This window comes from Cydia amplana, chromosome 15, assembly GCF_948474715.1.
Source record: "Cydia amplana chromosome 15, ilCydAmpl1.1, whole genome shotgun sequence".
NCBI lineage: Eukaryota > Metazoa > Arthropoda > Insecta > Lepidoptera > Tortricidae > Cydia > Cydia amplana.
The window spans coordinates 3,110,836-3,129,751 of NC_086083.1; the positions used below are offsets into that span (position 1 = coordinate 3,110,836).

An 18,916-nucleotide genomic window follows, 5' to 3' on the forward strand; every position below is an offset into this window, starting at 1 on the left:
GTAAATATTATTTTATTTCAGAGTTATGGCGACAAGAACACTTCATTCGATCGGCGCGGGCCGCGACCGATGACCCAGGATGGCCGAGTATTACAACGCTTGACGAACCAAGACCTTAATTATTAATTTCAATTATAATTTTAATTCAGATATCTCGTTCCGACGTGGCTTAAAAGTGTATTCCATTTAAATAGTACTTTTCCGAATATTCATGTCGGTCCATCTCGTTCATTAAAGTACCTAACTGTTTACTTTTAATTTCAATTCTAAACAATAAGTGTGAAATATTAATTTATATAATTTATTTATTTTAATTTAATGTTTAAAACATAATTGTTAATTTAATTACAAGATTTAGTTGCAATATTAAATTTTTAAGTAGTTTGCTTGATCGGACGTTTTAGCGACGATCAACGCAGCGCCACCTGTGGCGGGTTTAGGAAACATAAAAGGAAAAAGATGCGTGCGGGCAGAGTTTTTGTGTCTAGCGATTATTTCACAAGAAAAAGTGTAATAAACAGTTTTGACAAGGAAAGGTGCTTTTCATTTGAAGAGATATTCGTCGGAGTTCCTGGGGCCGGATTATAGTATGTTTCCTCGTACTGGTGTTTGAGAATTGTCACCCCCTTTTTTGGCCGAGGCTTTGCAAAATGGGCATATCCAGGAATTTATTTGCACATGAGTTAAATTTACTGCGCTAATACACGTAATGTGGAACAATTTGTGGCATCTTGCCGTTTTGCACTTAATGGTACTTAAGAGGTCATCCGGTAAGTCTTCCTCACAACCCGCACATTGCGGTTTAGAACTTGTAGGCAGCGGCATACTTTCTGATAGTTTTTGATAAAATACGTAGTAATTTAGAATAATTTATCTAATTAAAATTTTGAGCAAAGAAGAAAAATATGTTACACATGTCAACGTCAACGTCAATCTTTCGTCAATAGTTCCCTATTTTAGATTTAAGCTAGTTTTTAAATTATTTTAGTAATACACTGTATATATCTTGTTTGTAAATAAATTATCTACAAATTGTATCGAGGTACAATTAAAAAAATAATAAAAAAGTGTAACCTTATAGTTGTACATAACAAATGAGTGAACAAGAGAAGATACTCAAAAAACCAGTGCCTACTATACTTACAACATTACACCCTTATTTTAATAGAGTATATACAGTCCTCTTAAAGAGATTTAATGAACTGCCAAACAATTCTGCGTCCATACATTTTTCATTGTACTGTTTACATGCGCGCCCAATATACGAATGCTGTGCGTGTTTCGTTCTGCTGTTAGGAATGCTAAATAATGCCTTACTGCGACAACTACGTTCGTTCTTACGGGGGACTCGGAAGCCAATTTTATGTAGTAAGTCAGGGGCATCTACAACATTATTAATAATTTTGAATAAAAATACTAAATCTGTACAAGACCGTCTAAGTGAAAGCGGCTGGATATTATGATGCGTAGCCGAGGAAGCGTAATTTACATAGTTACGACCCACTCGAAATTCCAGTGCTTTAATGAACTTTTTCTGGAGTCTTTCAATTCGGGTCTTATGGACATTAAAGAAAGGATTCCAAACTACAGAAGCAAATTCCAATCTACTACGAACGTAACTATTATAAAGAAGTTTATAAGTGAGAGGTCTACGAAAAGGTTTTGCTATGCGAAGAACGAAGCCCAGTTGTTTGTATGCTTTGTTTAAAATATGATCTACCTATATGTGGGTTAAACGTTAGTTTTGAATCCATTAACACCCCTAGGTCACGTATACTATTTTGTCGTGTTAGAGTACTGCCGCACAGCCGGTAATTGAATACAATAGGATCCCTTTTCCGAGTGAAAGTAATAACTGAACATTTGTCACTATTTAAAAACAGATTATTTTGCACACAATATGTTCCAAAGCTAGTTAAATCGTCCTGCAATAGAGCACAGTCAGCGTCTGTTTTAATTACTCGAAATATTTTAGTATCATCGGCGTATAAAAGAGCTTTCGAATTTATTAGACACTCCGTGATATCATTTATATATAAAATAAATAATAAAGGGCCCAAATGGGACCCTTGAGGGACCCCTGAAGTGGTTAATTTAAAAGCCGATGAATATCCTCCGATTACAACACTTTGGGACCTATTTTCTATATAAGATTTCACCCATCGGAAAAGATCACCATGGATGCCAAGGTTCCAAAGTTTCACCAGAAGCGTATTGTAAGAAATTTTGTCGAACGCTTTGGCGAAGTCTGTGTAAACTGCGTCGACTTGATACTTATTATCCATTGCATCTCGTATTACTTCACTAAAGGACAAAAGATTACTCTCCACACTTCGACCCTTGAAGAACCCGTGCTGACTCGGATTGATATGACGCCGTACAGCGTGTGATAATTGGTCAGTAACGATTTTTTCCAATATTTTACCGAATTGGCACAACTTAGAGATAGGCCTATACTTTTCGACGTCCTGACTCATAGAACCCTTAGGTATAGGTGTAATCCATGCCGTTTTCCAGATTTGCGGAACCTTTCCCTCCTTGATAGACTGCTGATATAATTTGGTGACAGGAACCACCAAAGTACCAGCACATTTACTAATTAGTAAAGGATGTATACGATCAGGTCCTGCGCCTTTATTTATATCAACAGATTTCAAATATTTGAGGACCATTTCATTTGTCAACATAATTGAACTGAAATTTAAAACTGGCTTAGGCGGTGGTTCCAGGCAGTCGATGTCCAGAGGTGGCAAGGTGGAATTTTCAAAGACTGATTGGAAGTGATCACTGAACATATTACAAATATTTTCACCGTCTGATACTAAAACACCCCTGTAACTCATTGTTTGTGGTAAACCTTTATTGGACATTGAAGACTTAACAAATTTCCAAAAATGCTTTACATGTGAATTTATTTTATCCTCGGAGCTTTCTATATAATTTTTATAACACTCATTTTCAATTTTTTCGGCTCTTTTTCTTAAAATTTTAAAACTTTCATAATCTAACGGGTTACCATAACATTTCCATAATTTATGATATTTTCTTTTTTCTTTCAAAATCTTTCTTAAAGACCTACTATGCCATACAGGATAATTTGCACGCGAGTTTCTAGAATAACGGCAAGGTACATGTTTATCTATTAAGGTATATAACAGATTATAAAACTTGGTTACGTTACAATATTTAAATTATTGAAAAATGTGTTCCAATCCGTATTTAATAGGTCGCTGTTAATGTCGTCATAATTTGCTGAATAGAATTTATATATGAGAGTTTTGGCGGGTTTAATTGGCGCAGTATAATTAAGTTTTAAATTTAAAAATAATGCCGCATGGTGTACATCCTCTTGAGTCAAAGGAATGTTACACCTGGTAACTGAACAAAGCTCGTTACTAAATATGAGGTCAAGGACACGATTATTGACATTAACAATATTGTTAAATTGATTTAAATTACTGAGCGCCATAAAATCATGCACAAATTGGACTAAAACATTAGTAGAATTATTTAAGGATAGTACTCCGGAGCCTCCACCCAACCATTCAGCATGTGAGATGTTAAAATCCCCGGTAATAAGGAATACATCATCAGGGTGATCGAGAATAAGTCGAGAAGTTATGTCAAAAAATGATTCGACAGCATCTTTGTGGTTAGATCCGTGCGGAATGTATACACATGCTATATTCAAGTATCTACGCTGAGAATTATTGTGATCAATAGAAATAGGCAACGATATCCAAACACACTCTGCGTGCGCGGGGGAGGGGCAGGGCCAGGCGCGGCGCAGCGGCAGCAGCTCGCGGCGCGCCGCCACCAGCACGCCGCCGCCGCGCGCGGCGCCGCTGTCGACCTCCGACCGGTCGCACCTATATACTATGTATCTTTCGTCAACATATTCTCTGTCATAAAAATTCGAGGTCAGCCAGGATTCAGTAATACAGATAAAATCGTAATCGGCCAGGGCAACTTGTGAAAAGAAACTATGCGATTTAGTTCGTAGTCCCCGTACGTTTTGATAATAACCGTTAAATAGCTTATCAATCACTGTAGAAAAATAATATATTTATTTGCATTATTTTAAATATAAGAACATAGCAGAGGCGTATATATATACTGTGTGTAGCTATTAACAGCAGTAGTATTATGAAGGTATTATTAATATAGTTCAAAGCAGTTGAGGTATTACAAAATAATACAATACAGTATTGTATGTATTGTTTATTAACAGGAAAAATGTTTGCGACATGGCGGCGGGCGTATGTAGGTACATAAAAAGCGCTGAGATAACGACAGCATTCATAATAATGTGACGCGCATGCAGGTCTGTCCACAATAGCCGTAAGCAAATAGTTAAAGAGTAATGTGATTTGGGCTAAATAGACGAGAAATACTTTGGCAGTCATTTGTAAAGGCAAAGGGCAACAACAGAGTATATAATAATCATATTCACATGCATACATGTACATACTGATATGACACAATAATAATAGTCACTTTAACTTTAATAGATCCGAATCATTATTTATCGCGACAATTTTAGACGTGTCGGTCTTACGCATGAGGATCTTGCAATCGCGAGTCCAAAGGTATGCATACTGGAGCTCAGCTTTCCTTTCCCTGGCGCGTTTTAATAGCAGTTTATTTGCCGGCGTGAGGTGATCACTTATGAATATGGCGCGAGCCGGTCCCTCCTTGCCGATGTCCGTGGTGGTGAGGCCGCGGCGCGCGCGCACCGCCGCCAGCAGCTGGTCCTTGCACAGCCGCCTGGTGAACTTGACTATGATCGCGGGGGGACGTGGTTCCGTCGCATTGCTACCTACCCTCCTCTCGCCTGCCGCGTCGCCTTCCGAGTTGGTGTCAACTTGACCAGTATTTCTGCTAACGAAACGGCGGACACGATGTATGGAATCCACCTCGTTAGCCTCCAGATGTACACCAACTTTTTTGTAAATAGTGTCCAGTATCATTAAAAGATTTTCACCCTTTTTATACGGTATTCCAGATATTTCGACGTTATTTATTCGTGCATTTTGATCGCGCACATGCAATTCATTTTGTAGGTTATGTATTGTCTGACTTGAGGTGGCAAGTTCCGATTGTAATTTCGAAACGACTTTCGCACTGCTTTCCAGAGCAATCACTCTGTCTTCTAAACTGGAAAACCGGGACTCCATCTCGTTCCATTTTGCGTTTAGTGAGTCAACAGAATTGGAGATTCGCTCAATGTCTGACCTAGCGGCGCCGAACTCTGCCCTAAAACCTCTCAGCTCCTCGAGAATGGTGGATATGTCCTGTGAATTATCGGGGCCAGCACGACATTTCTGGCATCGTATTCCAGCTCTTCGATCCATGTTCATTTTTCGGTATGCGGTTTCCACTATACCGATGCACCCAAAATGAAATTGACCACGGCAGCTGCCACAGTCCATACCATCAATCACTGTTTCACTACAAGTTTTACATTTCATGATAACAGTATTTTTAATGTACGATGATAAATATTTTCCTTATAAGTATTCGCGGTTAGTGAATCGCGTAGTTAAGCGCACACGAAACTGAAATGTATGACTGTATGACTGACTTGACAGAATAACAATAAGAGCCACTTGCACCATCCCACTAACCCGGGGTTAACTTGTTAATCCAGCGTCAAATTGTGCTGGTAACCATGGTAACTCCAGGTTTAAGCGGTTAACCCCGGGTTAGTAAAATTGAATTGAATTGAATTGAAGGGTTTTAGAGACGACAAGAAATAGTCGATTCACCCATTTGCTCGTACACTTTTACCTTGTAGTTGTATGCCGCACCACACGCCTAACCCGTGGTACTTTTACCTTGTAGTTGTATCCCGCACCACACGCCTAACCCGTGGTACTTTTACCTTGTAGTTGTATCCCGCACCACACGCCTAACCCGTGGTACTTTTACCTTGTAGTTGTATGCCGCACCACACGCCTAACCCGTGGTACTTTTACCTTGTAGTTGTATGCCGCACCACACGCCTAACCCGTGGTACTTTTACCTTGTAGTTGTATGCCGCACCACACGCCTAACCCGTGGTACTTTTACCTTGTAGTTGTATCCCGCACCACACGCCTAACCCGTGGTACTTTTACCTTGTAGTTGTATCCCGCACCACACGCCTAACCCGTGGTACTTTTACCTTGTAGTTTTATCCCGCACCACACGCCTAACCCGTGGTACTTTTACCTTGTAGTTGTATCCCGCACCACACGCCTAACCCGTGGTACTTTTACCTTGTAGTTGTATCCCGCACCACACGCCTAACCCGTGGTACTGGTTAGCGGCCGCCTGCTCGTCCAATTTCTTCCTGGCGTAGTACGCTCGTCTGCCCAGGTCCTCCTACGACAAAAGGAAACATTACGCGAAACTCTGCGTAGGGGGCGCCACTATAACAATAGGGATGATGAAACATGTTGAATTTTATAACAAAATCTAGTAAAATAGATAGCAAACGAGCAATTTATCACAATAATATGGATATTAAAATAAAATATTGAAAAATTACAAAAATACAGGCCCTGAAAGTTTCAAAATTTAAGTTTTTTTTAACTTCCAAAAACGATAAAAGTAAGGGTACCATTCGATTCCTTACATTTCATGCAATAAAATATTGTATAGCAACTATATACATAAATATATATATATACATAAACGCAATATTTCACCGACAAAAACGCAATTTTCTTGTTTTGTCCATACTACAAGATGGGCGATGACGTCACGGCCTCTGGCCGTTTTGTATAGGGCGTTTCGCGATTGAAGTGCGACTGTCGGCCTTTGACTACAATTTCTGACTTTTGTGTTACTTTAATGCAATGGGTCCCATATAGACATTTGATCCTAAAAACAAACCCGATCGATTGATACCATAAAAAAAAAATTAGTCATGTAGCCTATTACTCACGATCTGAGGGTCTACCGCAAACGAAAGAGTCGAAATTCTGTTATCTAACTTCTTCATCACTCTTGCATATTCGAGCGATAAAGAGGCAGATAGCTAAGTTTCGATTTTAGCGTTTCCCGGTAGGCCCTTTGTAAACAAACCGCCTTGATGTCATTTATTATTGTCTGTGAAAACGTATCAAAAACAGTTTGAGGCACAGTATGTATAAAAGTTACTCTATCGTTTACGATGTGATAATAGTGCTGCACTCTGGCGGCAGAACATTGCAGTAATACCTACCCCCTATTATTATATTATTTAATAAATGAAACGATCGGTTAACTTCCAACCATCGACGATTGAAGCGAGCGGAAGCATTTAAGATAACCTTCCAACTAAAAACGGGTTTCAACAGTAACACAAAGAAAGAAGCTAAAGGAAGACCTTCCCTTCGGTAAAAATAGTTATTTGTACAACAAGAGATCAAAGTTTGATATTTCTTCGAGTGCTTATTTTGAGTCCCGTGCAAGCGAAAGATTCTATAATTATTTTATTTTATTATAAATTTAGAATCTTGAGCGTAGTAAAGGACTCAAAAGCGCACGAGATGTAAATAACTTTGATCTCGTGTAGTTCACAAAACTTTTCACCTCAGCAGTGAGAACATATTAGAGAACCCGAAAAATGTATTCCTTCTTCATCACTTACCTATTCACTCATGTTTTCTTAAGATATACCAACAATTAAATTTTCACCTCAGCATCTCGAACAAGGGTACTTTGCTACTTAAAAACAGTGAGCAAAATCGCATTTTGCTCATTCTCACTGAGTGAGCAAAATCGCATTTTGCTCATTTTGTCTCACATGGTCTCACTCAGTGAGCAAAATGCGATTTTGCTCACTGTTTTTAAGTAGCAAAGTACCCTTTTTCGAGCTGCTGAGGTGAAAAAGGCTTTTAACCTCCACAGTCTTCGGCAATACATAACAATCCTCCTCAGGGCTCTCCTTACACTCGGCCACAGGACATTTCTCTAGCAACTCCTCCAGGGGCAGTCTCGGCTGATCTTCGCTGCTGTTCTGTCTCCTGAAGGGGACCAGAAACCCCCACCCTTCCCCCATTATGTAGTGGAGGGGGTAACCTTCCCAGGATAGGCGAAGAAGTTTGGGGGTTATCTGAAAGATACAAATACAAATCGTTTATTTACCAAACATTTTTACAAATCGACATTGCTATGTCGCATTGAAATGTTTGATTTTTGTTGATGATTGAACTTATCATAAATTAGATTTTACAACTAAGCTAATATCCGTCGGCCCCAAACTAGGCGCAGCCTGTATCTCGGGAACCGGGAAAATAGATTTTACTAAAAGATTTTAACTAATCTGAATATGATGGCCGTTTTTTGAATGAGAAATCTCAAATATAAAATTAATTGAAGTTCAAAAAAGTGCATGCAAAAAAAAAATTAAAAAGAATACAGACAAACAATACAATCAAAAATCAATAAGAAAACATACAGAAGAGACATGCGTAAGTGTAATTAATATTTAAGGAGTGGGTATATTTAGTGAGTGAGATATAGAAACAATGTTACTAAAGTCTATTTTTTTATTCCGTAGACTAAAATGACATTTCATAGTATGAACATCATGTGTCATTCATACTATGAAATGTCATTTTAGTCTACCGAATAAAAAATAGACTTTAAGGCACACTTGCACCATTCCACTAACCCGGGGTTAAGCAGTTAAACCGTTAATCCAGTTTCAAATTGTACTGGTAACCATGGCAACTCCAGGTTCAACCGTTTAACCCCGGGTTAGTGGAATGCTGCAAGTGGGCCTTAGTCTATCCAAATACTTTTAAGATGAAGATTTTACCACCTTAACCATAGAAGCGATACAGTACTTAAAAACTCTAAATCTCTGAAGTAGCCACACAAAAAGCCATACGGAAAAAAAAACTTAGTGGCTCTGTGAGCTGTAGACTTCGCGATAAGCTTAAAGAAATAAGAAATACTTAGGTATGTTGTCTAATTATCACAGCGAATTCACAATGGTCACTCACAGACCCTACTGGCACTTAATTCCATGCCCATTTCGACGATTTTGAACTTTTCGAACCGACAGAAAATTTCTATCCAAGGGTGGTGTGTGTTGCGTCTCACATTTTGCTTAATGAGAGAGTGAGACGCAATGACATTGGACAAAGAAATTGGACAGGTGGAATACCACCCTTACTGAACCAGCTCACAAAATTTAAAGAGAATCGGTTGAGAAATGCGACCTGCAGAGAACATATCTGAACTTACGAAAGCATTTTTGCCAAAGTTGAAGCGGAGACCTTCGCTTACGCTCGGTCAATTAATTTCACGCTTTTTTCTACAATTACATTACTTTGCCAGGCTATATAATATACATAATATACATATTTTTAGGTATTTTAAGATATAAAAGATTAGGCACTACACCTGCATACTAGTGGTAATATTATTAGCTCCAGGCTCCCAGTCATCCTCTTTACCCGGCTTCGTACATAACTTCCTGTACCACGCCGGATATCCCGCCAAATACGGCCTTTTTACCGGCAAAGCTCGCTTCAAATCAAACAGATAAGCAAACTTTTTACTCAACTCTTCAACCCCTTCAAAAGTATCTGGCCGGTAATAATTCGAAGCAATAGCTTCGATGTATTCGTCGCATAAAACATCGAATTCTTTTTGCGACGTTCGATTTTCAAATTTGATGGCCAGTGTTTCTGGTTCGTTTTTCTTTTTAGGTATGGTTTTCTTTAACTTCAAAGTTTGAGTAGACCAATCCTGGTCCCACATCCAAAGGTCTTTTTTGTAGGCGTCGTTTTCCATTAATTTGCACGCTTCGTCGGCTTTTTGGGATAATATTTGTTTGGATTCCAGTTTTAAGTCTTCGAATATGGTTTCTGACGAGTCTATGTATTGGAGCCAGTTAGAGTTGACTGGTAGATACGCTGAACCTGTAGAACAAATAAATACAAATATTTTTTTATAATTTACTATTGAATAAAAACTGAAAAAACTTTGGGAAAATGTAGCTAGGTGCTCCCGTAAGGCTTAAATAAGTAACAAATATAACATTGCTTTAAATATTAACCGCAGACGGGTAAGTTCTAGTAGCTCAGTTAGTATTGCCGGTAGAGGGCAGGTATCCAGGAGATAATTTATATTTTGGTTTTCATTTGCAGACTGGACTTTGAGAAATAGGCAAGCCGGTGGGATTAGAGTGCAAGACTCACCTAACTCGAGCATGCCGGCCATAGTAACAGGGTGCGGAAACCTTTCCAGGAACAGCGGCAGCAGTTTGCCCAGCACGTTGTGCGTCGCGATCACGTCGTGTGCGCAATAGGACATTAGCTTCTGGAAGTTGTTGAGCACGTCTTGCATAACGCCGTCCACGAATGTGTCGCGTGTCGCCTTGTCGACTGGCACGCCGCAGTACAGTTTGTGTACCTGATGGAGAAAAAACCGGTTGCACTCCGGGAGTGCCGGCAGAAGTGAAAACTCGTCTAGTGCAAAATGTCTGCAGCACTATGTATAATCGAGGTTAACGCCAGCTAGCGTTATTTCGTCGCATTACTTGAAACCCCTAAGCACATCACTGTTAGTACTCGAGTTATATTAGTACCAGTTAGACGGAAACTCACTAGATGGCATTTAAATCAATAAAGAAAAACTCAATGACATTGTAACAGTTTTTCGATCAGGTTACGTGTCCGTCTTACGGTCACGTGACCTGTCGCGAGTTTAACATTTTTTCCCCACCTCAAAAAGTGCACAGCGCCGCTAAAGAAGTTTTCACTTCAACAACAATAACCTCGTGCCGCCCACCATACAAAATTATAGCCAAGGAAGTTAAAATCTTGTTGTATTTTCAATTAGGTTGAATTTCATTTGTTCTAAAATTTTACGAGACAAATGAAATGCTACCTACTTTGTTTTTTTAATTAAGGTTGACATTCCATCGAAACTGAGTGTACTTACATCCTAATGTACATTGGGCGGCACGAGGATAAACAAAATACATATAACATAGACATATACAGTCAGCAGTAATAAGTAAGTACACTAAGCGGGCGAGTTGTTCAAAATGATCTTGATGCGACTTTATTGTTAGCGTAATGGCGACACTTCCACGTTTTATGGCTTGCCATGTTGGTGTATAGTTAGCTCATCCTAAAGCTACGTATTACCGGTCCTTCCAGTAAAAAAATATTCAAATCACTCTACAAAGCAATACGAAGTTCTAAAAAAAACTGCAATTAAATTGAGAACCATCTTCTTTATTTGAAGTCGGTTAACCACATTGTTCGTGTCGCGTCACCCTCGCGTCCAAACGTAATAGGAAATTTCGATCAGCTGAACATGTGGCCTCTTGGTCTAGGGGTATGATTCTTGCTTTGGGTGCAGGAGGTCCCGGGTTCAAATCCCGGAGGGGCCCACTTTTTGTAAGAAAAAATTGCATTCATATTTATAGGTGGCGTTATAGCTTTTTTTAATTCATTTTAGGAATAGTTTTAGTAATTTTTTTAAATCATATTTAGATGTTTAACATAAAATATCAATATAACCTAAAAGGAAATAAGAGATCTTTTCAATTAATTTTAGACCAATTTTAATTGTAAAAGTGATGAAACTGATTATTGTTATTACTTACATCTGTCAGACTATTGAGAGAGCTCATTTCCATCCAATAGTCATCGGTAGGGTCCGGTTCCTTGGTTTTGGATTTCAGGACTGTCCGCTGATAGCTGGTCACCCCACTGACGCATGTGTGCATCGACATGGTGTCCATGAATCGCACTCCTGTAACGGATAAAGAAATATCAACTTGAATAGCCATTTAAATGGGGTACTTTATGAAAGAAATTATAAAAAAAATGGATTAATTACTAATGCACGATCTTTATTTAAGAAACATTTACTTATGTATTCTTTATCTAAAATTGTATTTAACTACCTAATACCTTTCAATCTCTAATACCTCTCTATCTAACTACCTTTCAAATGTACCTGTGTGACCTGTAAAATATTTTTTACCAATAAAAAACAAAACTCAACTTTATTTTCAATTCAATCAGCGATTCAAGATGGCGATCGTTTCTTGGAATTTTGACTACGGATTAAGAGGCCTTTCAAAGTTTCAGACATCTACTACAGACGGCTAGACAAAAAACCGGCCAAGTGCGAGTCGGACTCGCACACGGAGGGTTCCGCACCATCAACAAAAAATAGAGCAAAAAAATCGTGTTTGTTGTATTGGAGCCCCCTTTAATATTTATTTTATTTTTAGTATTTGTTGTTATAGCGGCAACAGAGATACATCATTTGTGAAAATTTCAACTTTCTAGCTATCGCGGTTCATGAGATACAGCCTGGTGACAGACGGACGGACGGACGGACGGACGGACGGACGGACAGCGAAGTCCCTAATAGGGGTAATAGGGTCCCGTTTTTTACACTTTGGGTACGGAACTACGGAACCCTAAAAACGAAGAAATTTAAAATGGCGGCCGATGATTTAGGGTGCTTTTATTGATGGTATCATCTCATTTACCATACATCTAGCGCGACTATGGCACGGAACCCTTCGTGCGCGAGTCCGACTCACACTTGGCCGGTTTTTTTAGTGTAGCAAACCAATATGTCATCAACATGAACTGGGTAATACATACTATAGACCTTCACGCATTCCAATACGGTTTCCGATGGCTATAAGAAAACATACTATATTATATTACCAGTCTGTTCTAGCCAGTATTGCTCCTTTATTTTACTCCGATCATATGACACGTTATGTCCAACAACTAGCCTAGGTCTCTCGAGGTCTCCAAAAGGTTGGTCTCCGTCGGTCTCCAATGGTATGAGGTCTTCGTAGTTCACGTGGTCGAAGGATTGGTGGGGCGCGCCGTTGGCTACGGGACGGCTTACCCATCCGTACCTGTGGAAAATAATTCTGTCTGTCTGTCGGTTTGTTAACTCTTCACGCTTAAACCGCTGAACCAATTTAGATGAAATTTGGTACAGATAAAGTTTGAGGCCCGAGAAATGACACGGGATAGTTTTTATCAATCATCGTCATCATCATTCCAAGCAAACGAAGTCGCAGGCAGAAGCTAGTGGACTTATAATTTGACTATTTGTAGTAGTATGGCGTTATTCATAAATGGCTGCTTACCTACTCAGTTGATCATGGTCGTTTGTCCCTATCGGTCGTTATGCCATAGAGAGGGACAAACGATGATCATCAGCTGATTAACTTAGCAGACGTTTATGAATAACGCCATTAGTTAGGAATGATCATCTGAATTAAGTCATAAGCCACGAGTCTCAAAAACATTGAACATGGTTTAACCAGAGACACATTATCTATTTGATGCCGACTGTATGTATTACCATAAATATCTGGGCGACCGAGCTTTTAGAGTAAACAACGGAACATTTAGAACTATTGCAACCCTCTCTGTTTGAAGTGACTGAACTTTGAATGCAGACGGCTATAATAGTTATATGTTGGGTTTCGAAGATATCTTCAAATGACGGATTTACCACAAGAGACGCATTTACCTCGGTTGACCTTATAAGATACCTAATTAGTAATTACTGATATATCTTTCATCATGCATACCATGTTGGTGGCAAACAAACAATACAGACCGCCTGACAGTAACCAGGTTAATACATATATCTTACCAAGCGTCAGGTGACACTGCACAGGCCAAAGTAGGCCTCTTCCCGGCAGACATCAGAACCTCCACGTCAAATATAAGCGCGTCGTCAGGCGGGCAAGGCACTTGCTTCACGCCGTCGCTGGTGTACCTGCACCACCCGTAGGTTTTCGACCATTCCTGTAAAACATTTGTAAATGGAGTTAATTCCGGTTATTTTGCCTTGAAAAAACCTGTAGGGCTTTTTTGGTTTATGATTTAGGAGGCAAATTGCCCGATGATAGGCAATTGCCGTCTCCCATGGACACTTGTCACACAAGAGACACTGACCTGAGGGGCTACCGGGAAAACCGAAATTCGCAAATTGCGGGGATCTTTCTCTTTTACTCCAATGAAGGCGTAATAAGAGTGACAGAGAAAAATGCCCGCAATTTGCGAATAGCCCTGTCCCTGTCTGTCGCCCATGGACACTGTAACCTTGAATTTTGTAAGGTATCCATATGTTATATATTCACGGTAGGCCGTCTGTACCCACCCACAATCCACAATACAAGCCTTATTGAGCTGACTGTGGGACTAGGTCAATTTTTGTCGGATTGTGCCATAATTTTGTGCCATTTAAACCCAAATTATAGATCAAACCCCGCCCAGACGCCCTCTAAACAAGACCAAATCCAGACAGATGACAGCCCCTAGTCGCGACCCCAACCTAAAACAATATGTAGGTAAGTTAGGTAGGAAAAGGTCAAAAGAAAGGTAGGGAAAGGAAAAGGTAGGAAATCGTGCTAAGTGAACTATGATTTAGACGCACCAGCATCAGCAGCCTGTCTAAAACGGAATAATAATAATAATAATAAGGACGGAAGGACGGTACGGTCGACATTATTTGTCGGGCATGCCGCCGTCAAAAAAAGTCATATTATTTCACTCAGGCATATTATTTCCGGTTGCTCTCATCTTGCTAACGGCGAGTACTTGCACAGACATAATCTCGTAGCCAGGATTATTCACCAGCAGCTTGCTCTTCTATACGGCCTTGTGGACCGCGAAGTACCGTACTACAAGTATTCACCTGCGCCAGTTTTCGAGAATGGTCGTGCCACACTCTATTGGGATCGATCTATCATCACTGACAGGACTATTGTAGCCAATAAGCCTGACATTGTGATAATAGATCGATCGCATCGCCGGGCCGTGCTCGTTGACATCACCATCCCCCATGATGAGAATCTCGTGAAAGCCGAGAAGGACAAGTCCAGTAAGTACCTAGACTTGACTCATGAGATAACCGCCATGTGGGATGTTGATTCGACGATCATTGTCCCGATAGTCGTTTCAGCGAACGGTCTAATAGCGAAGAGTCTCGACCAACATCTTGAGAGACTCTCGCTAGGTGGTTGGATCAAGGGCCAGATGCAGAAGGCGGTGATCTTGGACACGGCGCGGATAGTCTGCCGGTTCCTCTCTCTGCGGCCCTGACCACCGGCAGCTTGGGCCCTGCCCCGCTGCCGGCGGCATCCTAGGTTAGGTTTTTTATAATGTGTTTATATGTATTTTTTTATTGTTTTGTAAGTGTTTTTATATTTTACTTTTATATTCATATTATAAATAACCTAAAGTAAGAGGAAAAATAAAGGAATAATAATAATAAAACACTGTAGATTAGAAAAATTTAAGCTTATCAACAGGGGTAAAGTAAATCCTTTTTTCACCACACCAGCTCGGAAAGGCTTACTTTGCACTTCAAAAACGGATAGCAAAGTTGCACTTTGATATGATAAATATTTAATAACATTAATTTGAATTTGATTTGGTTTGATTTTGTTTGATATTTTACATTTAATATTTGCTTCGGGTTGGTGTGGTGAAAAATTTAGTGTTTCACTCGGGGGCAAATTTTGTTTAACCCTCGTGCTTTGAAACCCTCGCAACGCTCAACCTTCCAATTTTGGAATCTTTCGCTTGCTCGGGTATCAATATTAGCATGAGCGGTTAAACAACAACTTTGCCACCTTGTAAAACAAATAACTATTAAAAGATTAAAAAAAAAAGCGTTACCTTAGGTGGCTGTGGTATGTTGGCGCTGGCCAGAGTCTTCAACAGCTCTCTGTAAGACCCAGACTGCTGCTCACCGATGTTGTAAAAATGCTCTTCAACATCCTTGCCCTGCAGCTCAGGCAATTTCAGCTCTACGTCAGGCACGTAGGGGTTCTGCTTGTAATCTATACCATGTCTTATAAGACTTTCTTGACAACTAGAAAAGCAAGAAAAACTCGGTAAATTACTATCTTAGATAGTAAAGTTGTACGTAATGTAAAACAAAGTGACCTGTTTTATTAATAAGCTCCTTTTAATGACTAAATTGTAGTGAAATTTGGTCAAAAATCAAGATAAACATCATGAACCTATTCTAGGTCCATGATAAACATAATACCTTTTAATGATATTTGAATCTACTTTAGGACTAGTATCCTTGAATAACTGGTCGTATATGTTCTTAGAAATCATCTGTATATTATATTCATTAACTCTAAAGTCTTTGGAAACGTTTTCTTTAGGATTAGCTTCTTGGAAACTTTCATTGGAAATGTTTTCTTTAAGATTTTCTTTTTGAACACTTTCTGTTTTGAGGTTATTTGATTCGGCATTATTTTTTCTTACAATAATCACTTGGCTTTTGGGAATTATATCACAGTAACATCGTGTACGAATTCGAGATAGTTTTACAAAGTTTTTTATGCACGTTGAGACGTTTATTTGCTGCATTTTTATTTTTTAACAAAAATATTTACAAACAAACTTTGCCGCGATCAAGCTGCGTTCTGAAACCATCATTACAATAAATTTTTAACCAAGAAGTTTTTATATAACATTTATTCTAAGTGTCATGTACAGTTTATAGTAGCAATTTAGATATAGTTGACATAGTTGTATTAATTTAAGTAAATTCTAGTGAACTGTTCAACGATTTTTGTTTAAATTTGCAGTAAGTGGCAACAATAATTTAATTACAACCTAAAAATAAAATGCTTTTAGTCACCGAACGTACCCATTTTGACAGCTGCTGATATGAAAAAAAAAAGGATCCATTCATGTAAAGTTTACAACTTTACAACTATATAGTGTGTCAAAGGACTGTCTTATTTCAAACAAAGACAGAGAGAGTCATACTATCTTTGTCTTACACTAGTACTAGCACCAAAGAGTAGTATTTATTGACTAGCACCCAAAAGAAAAGGATGAGTATCCGACTGCAATGCAATTGGTTTAGTGCATACATCCGTCTCATTGGCAGTCTTAAATAGAATAGAATAAAATAGAATTTGTTTATTGTTGGTTGGTTGGTTATCCAAAAATTTTCGTGTATAAGTAATAAAATTATTTATGTGTAGGTTATCAAATGAACAACATTGGAATGTGTCCAGTAAATATCAAAAAAATAATTAAGTTATCTTGTAAGAATATTTTATTTTATTACAGTGTCAATACATAATACTATTTCCATTATTTCATACCTATAATGACAGTGTTAACTCAGCAAACAATATTGATAACATGATAAGTGCAACTTATAATAAAAGGAATGTAATCATAACAACTTATATTGCTCAGTTTGTTCTAAGCTGATAGTCTCCGTTCTGGGTAATATACCGCACCCAAGGCAGAGCTTGGTAGCCACTCTTCTCTATGATCTTCAGGTATCTGACTTGGATGCCCGATGTAGTAAAGTAGGGTATCTCAAATTTCACCTGAATTGGTGGCTTGCCGTCAAGCTCTTCACATTCAACGGATGGTAAACCGAAATGAGCTCTCATTAGGTACTCTTTACCTCCTGGGAAGGATTTAATAGACCAAGTTATAGCACTCTGTTCCGGTGTGTATTTCACGCTGCCAATGGTGGTCTTGAATTTAGGGGAATCAGCATCTGCAGGCACCGGAATGATAATCTCCACATTGTTGGCTGTGGAACGTCTTTTGAACTGTGATTTGGCTTTGATCATGTATTCGACCCTGGAGTGGGCATGGCGCTCGATAACAGACTCAATCCAAATCAACGGTTTCACATGAGTGTTTAACCTGTAGGACATGAGCTCAAATTCACCATCTGGAGGAATGAAGGAGATGGTTCTGTCATTCTCAAATCTTGACAGTCTAACACATTGATGGAATTTTACATCTTCAAGCTCAACAGACTTGGACTTGCCTCGACCTGTGCTCTCAAAGAGCACCTTATCGTTCAAACCCAACCGTAGCTCTGGCATGCCCGACAGATAAACTCTCATTTTTATGGCACCAACAATCTCACTCCGTAACACATTGCCGTTAGCATTGGCAAGCAAATTGACTGATTCAATCACATCTAGGAATACTTCATTCTTTCTGTACTTTATGCCTTCTGACCTCCATGATACCGCATTCGTGACCGCCATGGGTATTCTTGGCTGCATCTCCAGTTTATGACCTTCTTGGGTGATGTACTCCTGCAGGATCTTGCTGTCCGTCGTCTGAGGGTACCCAAAGTCGATAAGTTCATCTAGCAGCTCATAAATAACGACGAAATTGTCGCGAATACTCTCCTCTTCAAGCTCCTTGAAATACTCAGTCATGACTTCAACAATCTTGTAGAGAAATACGAAAACAAGCGCTATGTTAGCGTTTTTCTTCGTAGTTGACACGATATAGAGGTTGTTGGTCTTGATGTAGGAGAACGTGCACTCGCTAGTCTGCAGCAAAGGTGTCAACATCCCTTCTTCTTCTTTCTCCATAAGTAAAGGCATGAACTTGTCGATGACGCCCATGTCCACATCGCCACGGTAGTTCCTCGATATGAGGACTTTACCTTTGACGTCCAAAATGTATATCGCAGACGAAGACATCTTGGGGCTGTAACGAAATGGGCACAATCTTAATCCGCTTATGATATGGTGACTAAGTGGCATACAGATCGAAAACACGCTTTGTCTAAAGTGCTGACATTAAAATAAGGGGACAAAATTAAAATACATTTATTTACTTACAGAAATATACACTATTTTCTTAAATAAATCTCATTATTTCCGAAATAAGTACGTGGGATGACGCAAGTTGGGACGACACAACTGACAGGCTGACAGCGACAGCTGTGACATTTTTGGTCTTGGTTAGATAATCCAAGCGTTTTTAATTAAATGTCGAATAGTAGGAGCTGGCAATGTTTGAGTCATGTGTAAAATCATCCGAATAAAATTTTGAACCTTATCAGTTTGACTTTGACTTTTCGGCTGTCAGACTGAGATTTCAGGGCTCGAATGGCTTCAATACTGGCG

At 39.2% G+C, this 18,916-nt stretch overlaps 2 protein-coding genes and 1 non-coding gene across 3 annotated transcripts in view; 1 reads left to right on the forward strand and 2 right to left on the reverse strand.

Moving 5' to 3' along the window:
* Nucleotides 1-16,417, reverse strand: part of LOC134654764 (DNA polymerase subunit gamma-1, mitochondrial) — a 42,220-nt gene extending 25,803 nt beyond the window's left edge. The window contains exons 1-9 of the mRNA XM_063510235.1: nucleotides 16,045-16,417; nucleotides 15,669-15,864; nucleotides 13,636-13,790; nucleotides 12,684-12,883; nucleotides 11,600-11,748; nucleotides 10,182-10,395; nucleotides 9,382-9,902; nucleotides 7,871-8,083; nucleotides 6,261-6,366 (exon numbers count right to left, since the gene is read on the reverse strand). Of these exons, the coding sequence (XP_063366305.1) occupies nucleotides 6,261-6,366; nucleotides 7,871-8,083; nucleotides 9,382-9,902; nucleotides 10,182-10,395; nucleotides 11,600-11,748; nucleotides 12,684-12,883; nucleotides 13,636-13,790; nucleotides 15,669-15,864; nucleotides 16,045-16,376 (2,086 nt within the window). The 5' untranslated portion in view covers nucleotides 16,377-16,417. The remainder of the gene's footprint in view (nucleotides 1-6,260; nucleotides 6,367-7,870; nucleotides 8,084-9,381; nucleotides 9,903-10,181; nucleotides 10,396-11,599; nucleotides 11,749-12,683; nucleotides 12,884-13,635; nucleotides 13,791-15,668; nucleotides 15,865-16,044) is intronic.
* Nucleotides 11,312-11,383, forward strand: Trnap-ugg (transfer RNA proline (anticodon UGG)). The gene has a single exon. It is a non-coding gene; the product is annotated as a tRNA-Pro (tRNA).
* A 641-nt stretch (nucleotides 16,418-17,058) lies between the features above and the next one.
* On the reverse strand, nucleotides 17,059-18,716 carry LOC134654452 (AP-1 complex subunit mu-1). The gene is made up of 2 exons (XM_063509895.1): nucleotides 18,629-18,716; nucleotides 17,059-18,494 (listed from the first exon to the last, which is right to left on the reverse strand). Exon 2 carries the CDS (start codon nucleotides 18,485-18,487, stop codon nucleotides 17,219-17,221), a length of 1,269 nt encoding a protein of 422 aa, XP_063365965.1. The 5' UTR covers nucleotides 18,488-18,494; nucleotides 18,629-18,716; the 3' UTR covers nucleotides 17,059-17,218.
* Nucleotides 18,717-18,916: the final 200 nt, after the last annotated feature.